Source organism: Pelmatolapia mariae, linkage group LG20, assembly GCF_036321145.2.
Source record: "Pelmatolapia mariae isolate MD_Pm_ZW linkage group LG20, Pm_UMD_F_2, whole genome shotgun sequence".
Taxonomy (NCBI): domain Eukaryota; kingdom Metazoa; phylum Chordata; class Actinopteri; order Cichliformes; family Cichlidae; genus Pelmatolapia; species Pelmatolapia mariae.
The window spans coordinates 23,096,409-23,116,325 of NC_086244.1; the positions used below are offsets into that span (position 1 = coordinate 23,096,409).

A 19,917-nucleotide genomic window follows, 5' to 3' on the forward strand; every position below is an offset into this window, starting at 1 on the left:
TGATGGGGGGTGGGTGAAAAAAGTTCAAACAGAATAGGACAGCGGCTTTTTTTTTTTGTTGCTTATCTGAGTCTGCTTTGAAGTGAAGTATCTTCATGTATAACTTTGTATTTTTGTGATGGTGCGATAGAGAGAGAAAGAAGAGCGAGACATCAATTTATATCAGTCAGTCCCCCTCTTTGTGCGAGCCACCGGGCTGGAGTTGGGGTGGGATATGCAAATACAGGCTGTCTGCCTGCCCCTTCAGAGGCAGCAAGAGCAGCACATTGCTGCTTGCACACACACCCTCACTCGTGCAGAGAGCAGATTACTTAGAGGGTCGAGCCTCGGCAGCAGGTTTCCTAGACAGTATTTGTGTATATGGAGCTGAAACTTTCCAACAGACAGACTGACACTATCTTCCCTCTTTTCTTTCCTCTCTCTTGCGCTCATCTTTCTTCTTTCCCCTCCTCCAGCACACCTTTGTGTTGTTTTCCTTCCCCTCTCCCTTCCCCCTCCCTCTTCAGTATCATCAGTTTTCCCCCTGCTCCGTTTTGCGTGCTCAGATTTTTGTTAGTGAGCAACCTGAAGGTGTACAGGACAAGATGCTGCTGATGCTAGAGCTGTTTGGACTGCATGCCTCCTCCAGGGCCCACTGAAGAAAACAAGACTTTCCATGTGCCAAGGAGCGACACAACACCCAGAGGAACTTGAGACTACCACTTCTGAACCCCTCTCCTCTTGACAGTTGAATTTTTGAGACTCTGGATTAGCCTTGGAAAAGACTTAGAAAAACAAAATGCGGACCAAGTTGTGCCAGCTACTAGCACAGGTCTTTCTCCTAGGAGTGTTCCTCTCTGTTGTTCACAGTAAAGGGACTTTCTATGGAGGCCATGTCAACCCTTTCTATGGAAACAGATACAACCTCTACAAGGCTGGACTCAACCCTCACCACTCACCAAACAAGCCCATGACCCGTCACAAGTAAGTTCTCCACCTTGGACACATAACAGGAACAAATGCATGTTTTATTTGTGTTTCCAAGGTGCAGGGTATTGAATTCTAAAATCATTCCAAGTAGCTGGAGTTCAAGCAGGACCCACCTAATACTGTATTTCCCTCGAGAAACCCATGTCACCAGTGAGTTGTAGAAATATGTTTGTAGTTATGGAATCAGCTTGGTAACAGATCCCTGAATTGACGCTCTGTTTCTGTCTTACTCAAAATCAGCCTCTTTTCTGTGGTTCACACCTAAAACCATCTGTGGCTGGGGATAAACACTATAGTGCAACAACGAAGCAACAGTGAAAACAAAGCCATCATGACGGTCATTATGGTGCAGCGAGGGGGTGCAGAGTTGATGACAAGGGTATTGATTCCTCACAGTCACTGTATGTGTGTGTGGTAAAGGGGTGGGGGGGGGGGGGGGGGGGGGGTGAGGGGGCTCAATTAGAGGCAAGACTTATGGTACAGCTGGGCACACACTGTCAGGAGGGAGTGGCACAACTGGCTTCCAGTCGCTAGAGACTGATTTCAAATGAACTTACCCTGAGTTAAGTAGAAAAATATTTAACTTTTCCAGATTTAACACAAAGGTGAGGGGTGTTCATCTGCTTTTAATTACTGCATGACATATACATATTGTAAAGATGATCAACACACACACACACACACAGAAGAGTAACAGTAAGTTATGAACGCTATTGAAAGTCATGAAGTTCTGAGATGAAACATAAACGTGTGGATATATTTTGCCTGATGCCTGATGTTTGGCCTGCAGGGCTCTTTTGGTTTTTCCTCCCTCTTCCTCCTCCCCTTCTCTTTTGCTTGGCTTCCCACAAGAGCATTTATGCTTTTGGACAGCTCCCCAGCTACCTGCTGCTTCACTCAAACTGCCACAGAAGACTGCTGATTGCCCAGCCCCACTTAGTCTGCCATGTATGCTCACCTCCACCCAACAGACTGTTCAGCATCCCTCAACCTGAATGCAGTGTCTATATTGAGTCTACACCTTTAACTTTCTCACTTAACTATAAAACTGAATGTATTCCTTTCATCCCCTTATATTTTGCTCACTATTCAGTTAATCTGAATATTGGATTTTCCCCAGCTATTATAAGATTACCACTTTTTTTTTAAACTGACCTAATTGACTAACTAAAATAACTTCTTACTTAACACAGCTCTTGCAGAAATACATTTATACAATCAGACTCTTGCACCCCATATATTTTGTACAATTTTATATGGTAAGAACTGGACTTTATCTGTATAAATTGTTTCTAATGGACATTCATCTTGTGTTTTCGGGGTATTTACTCACCAACATTCACATGCCCTAAAACTCTGAACATAAGTATGCGATTTCAGAGAATTGGCAACACAAATCTATAAATATGACAGTTTTGGAGTCACAGGGAGCTGAAGCTTAAATTGCCAAACCAGAATTGGCTTACTAAACAGTAAGCCAATGCCATTTTTATAGTAATTTAATGTATGCACTTTAATTTTTTTATTCAGGTCATAAGTGTTCTTATCTACAGCATGGTAGCTATATATAACTGTGTCCTGTATACCTTCCTTTACTTTTGACAGCATTGCCAAAGAGGTTTATTTATTTTTATACAGGCCATCGTGCCAGATTTCCATCTTACACAACAAGATTAGTTGATTAGCCAGATGTAATAGACTTTCCAGTCAAAACAAATCGATCAATAATGAAATACAGTCAGGAACTGCTTGTTGCTGGTAACTGGTAGCATCGCTCCATTTGTTTCTGAGAGTCCAACTATAGTTTTATATAAGATCTGCAGGCACATCTTGGACACAGTAGCCTCTGGGGATGTGTTGCTGTCAGACCACCACTACAGACATATGAGCTCAGTTGTTGTCAGCCTGACTGGTCAATGGAAATAGACACTTTAAAATAACACGTTATGATGTGTGTGTGTGTGTGTGTGTGTGTGTGTGTGTGTGTGTGTGTGTGTGTGTGTGTGTGTGTGTGTGTGTGTGTGTGTGTGAGAGAGAGAGAGAGAGAGAGAGAGAGAGTGATTGTGTTTATGAATGCCTATTTAAGTGTAACTAAAGGACTTCACTGGAGCACTTTTACAGCATGTAAAGTCTAACTCCTCTTTCTAACTTGACTACACTCACATGGACAAAACCTCACTGGATTTTTAGTACGAGACTTAAAAAATTCTCAGCTGTTGGAACACCCCAGACTTTTTGTCTTCATGTTGAATTATTGTCTGTATTTTGGCAGCAAAGCGAGTGATTTGATTTCACAGTCATTCCTTCATTCAGTGCAACCACTTGCTTCTGTAAGAAAAATATATGGCCCCCCAGTGGGTGACTGTGACATCTTAGACAGTTACAGTACTGTACCTGTCACAGCTCTATTGCAGAGAAGCTAATTTTCTTCCAAAGGTTAAACTGTGGCTCAGGAAGGTCAGATTTCATGATTTATGTTTTTAACAAAAGGTCTGGGAAAGAGAAAGAAATCGCTTTTTGAGTATTTTGGAAGTTCTTTAAGATTAGGATTAGCAAAACAATGACTATTTTTCACACATCGCTTTTCAGTTACACAGCAACATATCACCACTGAACAGGTGCCAAGAGTCATACATAGTCATCACTGGGAAATGGGTATTGGATAAATCAAATAGCATCCTGGGAGATGCCACATGTCTTTACCAATCAGATTAGAGACATATCTGAGGGCTTTTTCTTTGATGTATGGGACAGAGATCAAGGGGGAAAGGTCAGTAAGTTAGCAGAGGTTAAAGATTAGAGGTTGCTGTTGTACGTTTATGTTGAATGACCAGTGGAGAGCAAGAATGGAGCCGGTCTCCTGCTAAGGGTCAAAAAGACCGGGCAGCAAACTCCCAAGCTACCTGACACTTTTCTTTTAAAATCCATCTGCAAAAGTACTCAGGTTTATGTAAGAACAGTGAAAAAGATTAATTGCTTTTTAAAAGCTGCTGTAATAAAATATTAAAGGTATAAAACGAGGTTGGATTATGATTCAGTTTATAGTTAATTGGATAGGGTGTTGATTCTGGTGCGAATTTCCAAATAATTATCCCAAGCAAAGTGTAACTGAGAACTTACATCGTTAAAGTAAAGCATCTACATTTCAGTGCTTTGTTATTTTTATGCAAAAATCTTCCAATGAGCCACAGCTGACACATACAGGTGTGCTTTAACTTTTTTAGACTAAAAGACATTTACAACAAAAAGTAAAGTTATTGTTCACTTTTGTTTTTAGTCAGCAGATTTAGGCATAAATCTGGTTTATGAAAAGATTAGCATTTTGGTAAGAATGCAGTCTGGGGGTTTTTTTTGTTGTTTTTTTTTTTTTACATTTACATGTAATAGAAATTTGCAGGAAAAATAGGGCAGAAGGTGAATTAATACATGGAATAAGTCCAGCTATAGGAGTTCTCCTTTGGAGAGAGTTATACTTGCCATGTCTCTTGTTTTCAGTCTTTATGCTAAGTCTGGCTGATAACCTGTGAGTCTTACCTTCATACTTGGCTAATACACAGATCAAAAGATCTCATAAAAGCCTCTGAATAAGAAGAGAATAGTTCTATTTTTATTTGCCTGTGAAGAGATTTGTGTTGCAGGTTACATATGACTGATATTCTGGTCTCTTCAGTGTATCAGGCCTATGTGTACAGCTAAATAAAATATCACACTTACACTATTTCACTCTTATTGCATACACAATGCCCCCTTTGCTTTGCAAATCTAATAATTCTGTTTGAAACCGTTCTTTTCAGAAGCACAGAGAGCTTATTCAAAGTAGATTATGTACTTTGGAAAATGCCTGAGGATAAGTAAAGTTATTTTTTCAGTACATCTACATGTACACAAGCTTATGTTGTTGCTTTTAACAGCTTAATTTCCAAAATGTAAGCACGTGTAGTCACTTGAGTTTAAGCTATGATGACTAGAGCTGGCTTGGAGCTGACCCTGTCTCCGAATGACAAAGTGATCCCTTTGGTCTTAAAGCTGGGAGTAGCATGCCTTCACCTCTAATCATTAGGCATAAGCACAGTTTTAATAATCCCTGGACCATGGGAATTTCAAGACCTGCCAGTTGGCTGGAAATAGGCTTCATTAAAAGCATATATCAAAAGAGATGGGCCTTGGAGTTAGACCAATGGTCCTATTAAAGATCATATTTTTTTTCTTTATCCATTCCACTCTTCATAAATCTGTCGGACCCAAAAGCAATGGACTCGGGTCAAGCAGTCAGGAGTTCCTACAGGTGAGAGTGTGGTTAGTAATGAGTGAGGTAAGCCCTTTAGTGCCACATGTCAAAACAACTGAGGCAGTATAGGGAAAAGTAAAGAGCCTGACATGATGAGGCAAGGCAGAGGAGCTTTGTGATATATAGAATGAGGGAGAGGGGAAACGTACAACACAGCAAGAGAAACACTGATATGACTAATTAAACATAACCTGAAGTTATAGGAAAATTTATAGGAAAGGGTGAATGAGAGGTGATTTGTTCAGGCCCATCAAACTGTGGAGGTGTAGCCACAACAATACTTTCCAAACACATTCCACATGTGAATTTGAGATGGGAATTCTGCTTTTCTCTTGGGAGGCTATGAAAGGATTTTAAGGCTGAAACGCTATACTTCAAACATTTACAGTGGGACCAGACCAGCAGTCACAAATGCCATACTCCAGTGACATAAAAACAGACAATACTCGGAGTAAGGAAGAGGGAGAGAGACAAGAGAGACAAAGGAAAGTGCAGTTTTCCTGTCGTGGTGAATGGAGATGAAGACTTTTCATACTGATTGAAAAGGAAGAGTGCAAGGTCAGATTAGGTCTGGAGACACATAACATAGTTTAATACACAAATTCAGTTTGTGTATTCAGTGGGGATTGGGTGGTTCAGTGAATGTGTGGATCAACTGGAGACTTTCAGTTTTGGGTGTTTCCCTGCCTTCTTTTTGTTTTCTTTTGAAAAACATCAATTGTTAGTTTCATATAACACACAAAAAAAAAATATTTAGCATTAAGTAAGTGAAGTTAAATGACTATTACCAAAATAAAGAGATTATTTGGAAGATCAACATTTTCATTCATCCAAAAAGTGATTACTGTGTCATTAATATCCATTTATTGCGCCTTACCAACAAAGTAAAAACATACCCTGAGAATTTTCAAAAACTGAAACTGAAACTTAGTATATCTCCTTTGGGAGCCCTAAGCTCAGGCCTTCTTGCATAAGTCTCGACAGGCTTTGCACATCTGGAATTGGGCAGGTTCTTCGCCTTTTCCTATGAAATTGTTTCAAACACATGTAAACAAGCTAGCTACATGTTTCTCCAGAAATGTTGTTGAGGGTTTGATTTTTTTTTTTTTTTTTGAGGAATTTAACCTCCTAGGACCTGGCGTCCACATATGTGGACATCACATTTTGGGTTATTTAGACCAAAATACTGAATTTTGCTCTACATGGGCCTGATATCCACTCACGAGGACATTATACTGCTGCTGTTCTATCAAAATTTTAAACGAATATCCTCATATGTGGCTCTGATTTTTCTTAAAAACAAAAATAAGGTAAAAAAAAAAAATCTGGTAATTCTTTGTTTTTACATTGATCGGGCCCTAATGTGACCAAATATCAAAGAGAAATTAAAAATGCATGCTGTGGAAGAGTTCGGGTCTTAGGAGGTTAAGGACAATCATAGACATCCAGAAACCACCCTTTCATTGTCATGTTGAAATCATGTCTCAGTCTCATGTTGTGTGCACTATTTTCAAAGACATTGCCTCAACTTGAACCAGTCACCCTGTCACTGCTGCTGCGAAACAGCCTCAGAGCATGATGATACCACTACATGCTTCACTGTGGCATGCTTGATAATAGGCAGGGTCTGGAGTTCACCGATCTCTAAGTTCTGGCTAAATATTTCAGTTTTTGTCTCCTCATGTCTGGGAATCTTCCTTTTTCCAGAGTTTTTATGAGTAATTCAGTCTAAATTGATGGGAGAAGGTGCAGAATTATCACATTTACAAAATAAAATAGGAAAATGTACTAGTGTGTAGTCAATCGTTTCTTACATACAGTAGACCTCATGTCTTTTCGGAGATTGTGCATTTAGAGGCATGACTTCCCTGTGCCAATGCATCAGCCTCACCAACTCATCACTGCAGTAAATAGTACTGGTCAATAGGTTGTTTACTAGTATGCATTTATTAACCCTGTAACCTGAGTTTTTGAGATCTCTGCTTCATCTGTGTGATTTTTTTCACAACAAATGTTTGAGCAATAAATTGCACAAAAATACTGGATTTAGCAAAATTATACAAATTAACAGCAAATTAATTATTAATGACTTTTTTTTTTCAATTTGTCATAACTTTCAATAAACTCACCAGTTTTAAAAAATATATATATTAATTTTCTGGCAATTATTTAATGTTTCAGGCTTTACAGTGTTAGAGCCACCATGGTGTCTAACTGCAGCTTCACCTCTACTGTATATTATGATCAGGTGTGTTGCATGTTTGGAAGTGCTATTTGCTTTTAACTATAAGTTTTAAATAAACTCGACTTGACCTAGGTGACTTGTACTTTATGGGCAGCCAACCCTTCTCATCTGTCCCCCACAAGCTCTAAAACAAACACACCAGAAAGTATTTATACTTTTTAACAGCAGTGACCTTGTACCACACTGGCTGACAGATGAGGCATGGAAAAAGCTCAGAATAGGCTATCACTCCGCTCTCACCTTTTCACTGTTCTGTCTATAGCTCTCTGATCTCATATCATACACATCAGGACTTCTCATTTTTTTCCAGATTAACAGCCTTCTCACAGCTGGACATCCTCCCACACACAAAAGCAGCCCAAACAAAGTTCTCACCTACTCTGCAGCTGCTGGAAGTGGGTAGAGTAATAACAAATACTAAAGGCAGCGCTCCTGCTCATATATGACCACTTCCACATCGAGGGTTCATATTTTTGGAATAAAGTTTGTGTAGTCTTCTTTTTGCAGAGTTGAGTGGTCTCTGTGGATGTGAGATATAACCCAAGGTCTTTATTGCTTGATTATGTGTCTATAAAATCTGCACACGTGAGTATGTGTCATTGTCTCTACAGCTGACTATATTATTGCTTTCAGGCTTTCAAGCTGAAACTTAACATTCGTCTTGTAAAAACAGGTTTTCACACAGCAAAGGCGACCTGCTGCTGACCTGACCGACAGCGCAGCGCAAAGGGACGGGATTTATATCAGCACTCAACTCTGAGTTTCACAAAGCCAGAAACCCCCCTTCTATGGAAGACAGTGAGGATTAAATATCACTCATAGACCCAAATGACACTGACAGAAAAATGACAAAAAAAAATGTGAAGCAGAAACAGAAAACTGTGGACAGGGAACCATTTTTCCCCCTCATGTACATCTGGATTGCTGCACTTTTCACCATGGTGTGAAGTCTGTGGGTTACATCTCACAGCTGTGAAAATGGTCACACACTTACTATTCTCTATATCAGGGGTTTTAAACAGAAGGCCTGGGGACCAAACCAGGCCCAGTGAAGAGTGAAATTCAGCCCACTGGACAGCTTGAGATAATGTGAAAGAGTGCATAGATTTTAAACTTTTAACTGTATTTTCATAAGTTTTACAGTTTTTCCTGCTGATAAAGACTAACCAACCCATTCATTCTACTCCAAAGTAATTAAGAGATAAACAATTTTAATGACAGGAAAGTTCCTTTGTCCCCACTATTAGTGAGTCCACAGTAAATTAACAAAATATATTATAATTACAGGATAGTAAAATAACCTTTTCTGCAATTTTACATATTTATCATGTAGTTTCACTGGTCGGGATGACTAAAGATCAAAATATACTGTATGTGGCCCACAATGTAAAATGAGTTTGACATCTATCTATCAGCAACTATCAGCTATCAGCTTTTAAGAGCTACACAGAGACAAGTCTTTAAGCTCCTTGAAGATGTAAGATGAGAAAACTAAAGGCATTAAATTGGATTTATATCACATAATAATACTGAAGCCATTCACTATAGTGCTGAAATATTCAGGTTGATAGTATCTATACCTTTTCTATATTGCAGAAATCGCTATCAAAATCTTCATGTGACTTTGACAAACACATTTGTACAAGATCTAACTGCTTACGTCTCTCTCTCTCTTTTTTTAAAAAAAAGTCATTTACTTTGGTGCCAAAAACTCTGTGTATTCTCTGCAATAAATCTCAGTGCGAACAGCAGATGACAGCACAGGGAGTGATCAGTTTAAAAGTCCCTCTGGCCTGGTAAAGAAAAGAGCCTGCAGGTGGGGAGGGAGAAGAAAAACAGCATGAAAGCAAATTATTAAGAACAACAGAAATGTTACAGGAGTCCAGCTTTTGAAAAAAAAAAATCTAGCCAGAAAAGATGATGCAGCATCATTTGTGTTGTCAAATTAAGCTTGCATTTCTTATTTCAATGACCTAATACATTATTCCAGCCAGTTCCCCTTTTTGTTATGCTAAGAAAATCATTTGCACCAAGTAGTAAACTGACATGCATGAGTTAAAAGTACTTAAAGAACTCCCATCATACCACATCAGTTAAGGTCGTAACTGCCACTTCCTTAACAACCCATGACCTGGCAGCAGGTTGTCAGGCTGGTATGAAAGGAGCTCTGTCATTCTAACTTTTGCCCTCTACCTTCTACTGCTATTAACATATGTCAACACAGGGAGAGTGGTGACACACACATGCACACACATGCTGAAAACACTGTCAACACATTTGCAGAAGGACACAGCGGCGCAGTGGTTTCTCACACATTCTAACAGGCTCCCCTCTCTGTTAGCCCTCTGAACCTGTTAACTTGGCATGTAGACCCGCCTCGGCCCCCGTGTCCCTCCCTGCTGCTCCGAACACTTCTATTAGTCCTGAAACAGCTGTGGAGCAATGCTAAGTGCCGCATGTGTTGCTAAATGCTCCCCTCTGAATGTAAGAAATGCTTCACATGTGAGCCTAAAGAGAGCAGATCATCATTTCCTGTGTTGCACAGAGGCCAGGGGAACATTTAGCAGTTGCTATAGCTGCACTGGCTATGAAGAGTGAGAGCGAGTGGGACAGGGAAAGTTCAGTGTGATGCAACAACTGCTCAAAGTTGTTACAGTGAAGTTAGTGCACATCTGAGCACTTCCAGGATTGAAAACAGCCTCCGTGAATGTTTTTGGTGCTCAACTACCCTACGTAACTAAAAGAAGCAAAACAAGCTTTATGTATACTTACATAAAGTACACTATGTAGGCTGTACAGTATACTTATTTGCATGGTTTTCTGGCAGGATTGGACTAGCATTGTCTGAAATTGAACATGACACGGTGCATTTGCATATATTTGCAACTTGTAAAGCATGTGAAAAACACATAAAACTAATTTTAACAATGAAGTTTGGAATTAATTGCACACAAACATCAAACAACACCACAACACATTACATTCACTTATAAAAATCTGCCATTCTTAGCGAACTACCTAGCTCTTGTACAGTCTTTGATGCTGAATGCATATCTTCCTCCTGCTGGGTAAAAATTCGTGGGTGGTCTCTCCTCGTCCACTACATTCCCAAATCATTGACCAGTGAGGGTGAGGGATGTCACCAGAAACTATACTTACAGTAGCTTGGGACATCTAAGGTACTTGGTTTTTTAGTACCATAGATACTGTAAGCAGTGTATGTACTGAGACTGCAATTCTTCCAGCACTGAGAGGGGCAGTATATATGTACAAATGTTCAAGTATCCTTACATGCTAAAGAAGGACGCTCACAAGCACAGGAAAAAATTGCACATGGCACAGCAAACACAACATGTGGAAGTTGCCGCTACAGCTGTGAAAGCATTTGCCAGAAATACACGTTACAATTTTTTTCGAGAGAGCTGGCACTGCAGACAAAAAATCAGCTATGGGCTAAAATATTTCCAGTGTTATATAAAGCTTAAGCTAGGGTAATGTAACTAACATTATACCTCATGGTTACATTAGCCTGACACCAACACCGCATGTATTTAAAATAGTTTTTGAATAAAGGAGCTTGTGTTGAAATGTTTGAGCACTTGCTTCCACCAGTGGGCAATTCCTGTAGTTTCAATAAGACTTCCACTTGTGTGGAAGTCCATTGGAAAGTGACTCTTCAACTTCCTTATCCACATCAGTAAATATTTTCTAGATGAGTTTAAGGCCTCACTTGCTATTTTCGTCTTAATGAATATAAAAGATGCTGTTTTTGTAAACTGAAGTTCATTTAGCAATTGCACTTCACTGACTGATGAGTGTGCAGCATCCCTCAGCTTTTCAGTCAGAGCTGCTCTTCACTCTTATCATCCTGTTCCAATACAATAACTTGGCAACAACAACAAAGCTCACTTTAAGCCTTTGCAGCAGGACTTCACTAACCAAGGGGTGTTGCCAAAGTGGCTACCTCATATATACATTTATATGCAATCTATGATTCCACACACAACTGAAACACAACTCACCGCCTGGGTATTTGTAGTATACTGCATGCAGCTGTACCTGAAAGTAATTGGGAGTACAAGTAATTAAACAATCCATTTAAAATGTCAAAATTAAAAAAAGATTTTTTGAAAAAGAGCGAAGAAATCCTTACTCAGTCCATCTGCAGCTGTAGCTCCTCAATGAAAAGCACTCTTTGATTTATAAGATCCTTTATTAACATCTATCAGCTAGATCAAAAGCAAACTTTTCTTCTTCTTTTTTTAATTGAAGTGCCAATAAAAAGAGAAAAACACAACAACACGGGCTTATTCATAATCCAAAAGAAGAATGAGCTGTAAAAGATTAAACACAACAAAGCAAAGATTAAAACACTGGGTCAATAGTATCTTACAGAAGGTTTTATGAAGCATTTTCATCACTTTCAACACTTTTGATGGAAGAAATAGCTTTCTGTTACATTTTGCCTGTTACACTCCCACAGTTTTAATTATACACAATAAAACAGACTCCTCTTGACTTCAAAACACAGAGTTTGCAGTTACAGCTTTACTTTTTCTGGCATGTTTTGTATCTTAAAGTGGCTAAAGGTTTAGCCGTTTAAGTCTACTGTATACTGCCCTGTTGAATTAATAGTGCTGCTGCTGAACCACATTTGTAAATTCACAGTTAGTTATAGTACTTGTCTCTGCAGTGGTTGCTGTTCTACGAAATCTAAATAGGTTTTACTTTAACACACATCAGTGTGATGGACACAGAGCAAGACAGGGGCTGTTGGCATCTTATTGTTGCTAGCATTGTAACATCCCTCTGCTCTCCCCACAGAAACCACTGCGCCTATGTGGTTCAGAGAAACATCACATGCATCATGCAGGATGGAGTGGCAACCTATGTGAAGGCTGAGTATACCACCAAGTGTATCTGGGGTCAGAAATGTCCTGTTGTGATGTGAGTCAATCAAACGAAGTAATACAATGCTGCAGATGTTTCACAGTTCAGTCTGCGTCTTAGGAGTTTGGTAGTGATGTTTAAATATGTCGTTCTTTCTTTATATTTGGCAAACTGCAGCACAATGTAGAACATACTCTACATCAATACTGCCCTCTAGTGTTATATATTATCCTTATTAATGCACATTTGTGATACTGCTGATAACTTTTTATTTATTTTGCTAAATAAAATAAAATGCAGGGACATCTGTGTTACCAATTCTGTCTCTGTGCATGAAAATGATTAAGATCTGTTTTTTATTTATTAAGAATTCTGGAAAGCTGTTGTTCTGCTTTCTTATTATTTGTTGAAAACATGAGAAAGTAAGGCATAAGAAAAAAACATTTTAACTTGGCTTTAACTTGTTCTTTGGCAGATGTACCTTTCTGCTGTCTGCTCTCAAAGCGTTGTCTAGTCAGTTTCTCTTCATATACCATTCGAAAGACTTCACACAATGGGAACAAGAGTGGATTTTCTGTATGTGTGTGTGTGTGTGTGTGTGTGTGTGTGTGTGTGTGTGTGTGTGTGTGTGTGTGTGTGTGTGTGTGTGTGTGTGTGTGTGTGTGTGTGTGTGTGTGTGTGTGTGTGTGTAAAGAGAGACTTTGATTCACAATGGATAGAAAATTCAGCTTAAACTAAATAACAATGAAGTTGGGTGCTAACCCAGGTCCAATCCCCTGATGCCATCATTTACACCACGATTATCTTAATCTCTTAATCTTCCTATAATCCCTGTCTAATCTCATAGTGAACAACCAAATCCTGTTATCTCTGCTCAGCGCCATCTTTCCATCCTGTATTTGTGCTCATGATTGGTGAAAACAAAAGTACTTCTAACAGTAAAACCTGATATATTTCACTCATAACATTTGCTTAATCACTTATTGTAAGCACATTTATATCATATTTCCTTTAGGTATAGGACATTCTACAAGCCAAAATACAAGGTTGGTTTTAAAACAGTGACCGAGCTCGAGTGGAAATGTTGTCCCGGCTATTCTGGAGAAAACTGTTACGATGGACCCACTTCGCAACCAGATATTGCAATGCCACCTTTCAAGGGTGCAGCTATTCCCCATCGCCCAAGTGTGAAGGGCTTCCCCTATGGCCCTAGACCTCCTATTGAGCATAAGCCTGGAGGAGGCCAGCTGGAGCCAGGCAAACCCTTCCCTGGTATACCCACAGGAAAGACAAATGGTGAGAAGAGGCTCCAACTGGTTTATTGTAAAGTCTTGGAGTATTAAATTAATGACTGTCATTAACTCTGCAATGTTTCTGGATGTTTGCACATTATTCTGTAATTGAAATCACTTATTTCCCTCATATTTGACATATTTCCGAATGTCTCTTAAACGTTCCCTTTTCTGTGATTTGCCTTCAAAATACAGGCAACAAATATGGCATTTCAGGTGTAACTGGTGAGCGCTTGGACCGCATCGAAGAGGACCTGCGTCGCCTTACCCAGGGTCTAGACACTCTTAATGGGGTGGTGACTGGCCTTGAGGACCGACTACGCACATCTCTCCGGGAAGACACCAATAAAATTCTGGTGTCCTTGCTGCCGAACACACCTCGTCTGCCCGACTCTACTGTGGGATTTGGGCTGATCCCAGATGGGACTCATGATGGATTGGATGGAGCAGGAAGCTTTACTGGATTTGGTGATTTAGCAGGGAGAGTGACAGAAGTTAGGGATGAGCTGCGGGCCAAGACTCATATTCTAGAGGAGATTCAGGTACTGTGCCATAATGCCTGCTGATCGATCATTTGATACATTTTTTTTTCATAGTTGAAACAAATAATGCCTCATTTCTTTTTTTTATTCCTTCAATAAATATTAAGTTTTGTCTCTGATCTAACTTCTGTTCATCTTTAGGGGATGGTCTTGGGTCATGATGGCCAGCTGAAGAAGCTGTTGGAAGGAGCTATAGGCAGGCCCATCCCTGGCCCTGACACCAGTTCTCTTCTGGATGAACTCTTAGATATCAAGCTGGCAGGTATAAGGGCTGAGATCCTGGATGGCTTTGAGCGCCGTCTGACGAGCCTCGAGAAGCACTGTGATCAGAAGATCGGGGAGGTGCAGAGGGAGTGCCACAGGGAGCATATGGATGGCCAGCAACAGATGCAGCAATCTCTGGATGGCAGAGAAACTGGACTCAGGGAGGAGTTGGGTTCTTTGCAAGCTCAGATACAGGGTCTAACGCTCACTGAGAGCTGCTGCGGACAGGTATGACATAAGTGGGGTTGTAATATAACAATATAACAGCAATAAGCTGTAATCAGTAATCTGCTTATTAATGGAAATCCTGAATAATTCTGGTGCTTTATCCATACATATGAAATTGAAACGTTTTTGTTTTCCAAATCTTTAGGCTAAGCTTTATCTCCTGACAGTTGCTGAAACCTTATTGCAATATTGCAAATTTTGACACTCAAAGAAAAATTTCCCAAAACTCCAGTCTGCTATATTACGGAAGAGGATTAGGGGCACCGAAAAAAAGTTGGGGACATCTTTTTTTCTTCTTTTCCAGAATTCTGAAATTAAAGTCAGAATTCTGACTTTAATCTCAGAATTCTGAGAAAAAGGTCAGAATTCTGAGAAAAAATAATTCTGAGAACAAAGTCAGAATTCTGAGAAAAAAGTCAGTATTCTGACTTTAATCTCACAATTCTGACTTTTTTCTCAGAATTCTGAGATTTAAAAAAAGGTTCTGACTTTTTTCTCAGAATTCTGGAAAAGAAGAAAAAAAAAAGACGTGCCCCCCCCTTTTTTTTTTCCAGTGGCCCTAATCCTCTTCCGCAGTTATATTAATTTGAAGCTGCAGTGCATAGGAAAGCAAACATTCCTGTACTTAAACAACAGTTGCCTGAAGATGCTTTAAATTGTAAGGTAAAGGCCCTACAATTGTACAGAGAAAACCCCAACAATCAGTTGGCCCACTATGAGTAAGCACTTGCTGACAGTGGGAAGGAAAAACTTCTTTTAAACAGGAGGAAATCTTTGGCAGAACCAGGCTCAGGGAGGGGCAACCATGGATGAAGACAGGACGAAAGATTAAAAATAGGAGATAAATAATAACTAATTATTAAATGCAGAGTGGTGAAAAGAGTGCTTCTCCACTCTATGTTTGAAGCCCCACCTTAGAGGTGACTTCATACTGTATGTGCTAAAAAGCCAGTGTTTCCCTCTCAGACCTTTGAAACACACTATACTGAAATGTTATTATGGAGTTTTGTTGAAAGGTACTAAAAATACCTTGGCTGCTCCAAATCCAGCTCTGAAATCCAGAAAGGGTCACATCACTAAATTGTAATAATTTATGAGTGCAGTTTGTTGGGCCATGACATGGTTTACACAACAACTAATGAGTTATTGATTGTTGCAGGTGAGCAGTCTGTCTCATCGTGTGTTGCTGCTGGAGGAGTCGATTAAAGGTTTGACGGAGTCACAAAGGCAGCTCCAGACCGCATTTAATGACCAAACCATCCACATAGACACCCTGATTGAGACTCGACTGGTGGACATAGAGGGCCGAATAAATGCCACAAGTGGTAATTTTGACGGGGTAGAAGGGTTTCCTGGTGGTCTGGATGGTTTCAAGACTCTGTTTGAGGACAAGCTGAAGACCCTGGAGGAGAAAGTGTCTCTGGCTGTGGAGGAGCTGAGTAACGCCACAGCCCCGGCTCTTCTGGAGGGGCAGGTGGTCCCTGCACTGGAGACCGAGATTGAGTCGGTGAGGAGGAGAGTTGAAGGAGATCTGGATGGAATTCAAAAACAGTTAAAACACCTGGAACTCCTCTGTACCACCTCTTGCCCACCCTCGACCCCACCAGCGGGAGGTGTCAGCGGCACTCAAGTAGAGGACAACTGCAAAGAGATGGAAAAGAAGATGACAAACCGTCTGGACTCTCACTCTAACCAGCTGGATCGCTTAAACAACACCCTTCAGAACTTGCTCTTCCGGATTGCCCAGGAGGAAACAGAAGGGTCTATCCAAGGAGAGATCACACTGCTAAAGGTCAACATCAACTCTGTGAACCGCACTCTGAAGGGCCTAAAGGACTCTCTTAGCTTTATTGCAAGTGAAGTGGGACATGCTAATTCCACATGGGAACAAAGAGAGCACCAACTCGTCAACCAAGTGCAAGGAATCACCAAACTCATGGGCCACCAAGCCTCCCTCCTTGGAGCTGGGGAGAGGCGACTGGTCCAGCTGAAGGGGGAGCTAATGGCATTGAAGAGACAGCTGGCCGGGGAGCTACGGGGCTGCCGCAGCACAGCAATAGAAGTGCAGAAAGAGGTAAAGGATGTCGATAGCAGGGTGACCCAGGTAGAGGGCCAGTGCAGCAACCTGAGTGAGCTGGCGGATCACCTGGAACGGATCCGGGCGGAGCTTGAAAGACACTCTGACTCCTACCTGTCCCAAGTAAACGGTACCTTGGCAATCCATGCAGAACAGCTAGCTGAGCTGAAAGATGACATCAAAGACTGCAAGGTCAAGGATGCTGCCAACCACAAAGGAGACCAGTAGCATTTCAGCTACAGAATTTTTTAAAAATTAAGACTTAAGTGTGGTTTTTATTAGCCTTCATTTGCTTCTGTCTCCTGTCTTTTAAACCCACTCTGCACAGATGCAAATTAACCAAACTAGTGAAAGTCATTTCCCTGTGAGCTTCTCATCCCAGTTCCTCCAGGTGTCCTGGGTGTTTAGTTGAGTCATCTGGAAAGAGAAGAGGACAACACAGAATACAAAGACACGCCTACGGTTGTATAGCTGGGCAATATTTTCTCTCAAGGTTTTATTCTAGAGGGCATTTCTCTGATCATGATTGTTTTGTTTAGACATTTTACCTGTTTAACTTATACGAAGTGACTGGATTGTTGTGATATTAAACTGTTTGCATTAGAGAAAAAAACAGCAAAACACAGTGCTGCTATGGGTTTTTGCTGAGAAGCACACTCAACAACCTCTGTGTGGACACTTGCCTTGTTTTTTTTGTCGTTTTTTAAAAAAAAATACTGTATGTCAACTTGGTGCTATTTGCATTTTTGTAAACCTTTGTTTGTTTTACACGTTTAAAAATGCCTTATACAAATATATCTCTGCTTTGTCTGTTGTGTTCATTTGCTGCCACTTGGCTCAAAGTTGCAGAGAAGTTCGATAATTCACCATTAGGGGGCAGTGAGAACACACAACACGGCATGGTCGACAGTAGAGAAAGTCTAAAACAATAAATACAACTTTATCTGTTGTAGCGTAAGGAACTGTATACATCATCTAGTTTATGAAGTTCATTTTTCTGTTTAATTATTATAATTAGAAGTTGGGTGGTAAGTACTTCTCGTTAAACCAAATTCTCTAACCCGTCAAATTCTCCACTATATTTCAGCTTCAGTGAGCTACCCTGACCATCACACTGTGCTGTGGTATAGCAGAAACAACATCATCTAGGTCTCTCCCATCAATACCTTGGAAACCTTTTGGCCTTTTTCTTTTTTGTTGTTTCTTAACGTGTAGCCATTCCTGTAAAAATAAAGTATGTCATGACAACTTTCACAGTAGAAAGCATTCCTAATGAATTTTTTAAATCTACACCTTCATAAAAATCTGATGTAACACTGGAATAATGATTATATTTTTTACAACCAGCTCTAGCCCATTTCTCTGAAGAGGGCAATAAAAATGTGCCTGCCAAGATTTTGTCCGTTTCACCACAATATTCTTTAAAAAGATCTGAAAAACATTGTACTCTTCTACAGTCTGTTTGTGTCCTTCATTAAAAGGGTGTGTAACCAGCAAACAAAAGCTGAAACTGCATTAAACTGTCCACTTCACAGAGCAGTTAACCTCCTCCTTCTAAGAGTTTTTTTAAAAAAAAGTTACCACATAATTAAAACAGCAAAAATAATTTGAATTACAACTAAGTCAATATGCTCGCTGCACTGCAGGTTTTACAGAGTCAGCACATAGTTAAAGACAGTAAAATCCCTCCGTGATTAAGTAGCTGCCAGCATGTAATGGGGACCAGAAATATATCATTATTTGCAGTGAAGCATATAGGATTGAAGAATCTGATGCTTGACTAAGCAGAGTAAGCTGTTCAACCCCGCTGACTTAACCAAGCCGATGCATGAAAGTCTGAGCTCATTTGATACGGACGTGACTGAAATAGTTTGAGAACGATGTGTTAAAGCTGCAAAACAAATCAGTTCACAAGACTGTGGTGCCGCACGGCAGTCAGATAATAAATAAGGTCACTTGGTGAAAAGTTTGGCAGACTTTAAGATCAGGTGACACTTAATCACAATGAATGAATAAAGCTGGGTAAGATCAACTGTAAAAAGGTCTGCTGACCTTGCTCCACTGAAGCGTCGTCAGCAGACCTTCGGTACGCCGTCAGCACATAGTTTTTAAAGATAACATCTTACAGTAACCATAACAGGATGGAGCAATTACAGCATAAGGAAATCCAGAAGCTAGATTTTAAAAAAGTTTTTAAAAAATGCTTCAGGAGCAATACAGTGCAGACAGAGTGGCCATACGTCAAAGTCAAAGCCAAATATGTACATGATGTGAGTCACACTTCCTTAGAATTTGATTCCCAGAAGCCAGACTTCCTTGAAAATATTGTAAGTGGTCTTGAGCAAGTCCTCCAGGCTTTCTGACAGTCTTTAAAAAAAATAAAAATGCAATTAAAATCATTTGTTTCCATTTCTTTAGTTGAATCTACATAAAATATCAAAGATATCACAGCGTGAAATTGGAAAAAGCCTTGTAAGGACCCCAGAGATGCATCTGTTCACTGAAGCCTTGTGAGTAATGGCCTCTGTGGAAGGTTGTTTCTGTCAGGAAGCCATTCAAAGGAAGTGAAACAGCAACATTACATAAGAACTCAACTGAAAACCAGTGACAACAGGTCTCATGGAGAACTGAATCCAAATTCCACATTTTTGGTTCAAACCATCACCGCAATGTATGGAGGAGATCATAAAAGTGGTACAACAGTGAGTGGCTACAGCCATCTGTGAAACACAGTGGAAGCTCTGTCATGGTTTGTGGCTGCATTTCAGTCAGTGGTGTCGGGGATCTTATCAAACTTCATGGAATTATGAAAGCCGAAAGCCCTGTCAGATTTTGATCGATACCATCTGGAAAGCATCTGATTGGCATCAGCTTCATTTTTCAGCATGACAATGATCTCAAACGCACTGCCAATGCAATAACAGCATATCTGGATAGAAAAGCACAAAGTTGGGTCTTGAATTGACCTCCCCGAAAGCCAAGATCGCCATATAATTGAAGCAGTAGGGTCTATTAAGCTGAGAATGGATAAAAAGGCTCCCATTGTCTAAAGAAGAACCTTGAATGTGCTTCAGGAGGTCTTGAAGAATTATTCCTGAAGAAAGCTTGCCAAGGAGAGTTCA

General features: G+C 40.2%; 1 protein-coding gene across 1 annotated transcript; it reads left to right on the forward strand.

The window, feature by feature from the left end:
• The first annotated feature begins 311 nt into the window (after positions 1-311).
• Positions 312-18,250, forward strand: LOC134618569 (EMILIN-3). Its single transcript, XM_063464028.1, has 6 exons — positions 312-963; positions 12,327-12,449; positions 13,408-13,688; positions 13,880-14,226; positions 14,368-14,718; positions 15,878-18,250. The coding sequence occupies exons 1-6, from the start codon at positions 779-781 to the stop codon at positions 17,021-17,023; spliced, it is 2,433 nt and encodes an 810-aa protein (XP_063320098.1). The 5' UTR covers positions 312-778; the 3' UTR covers positions 17,024-18,250.
• The last annotated feature ends 1,667 nt before the right edge of the window (positions 18,251-19,917 follow it).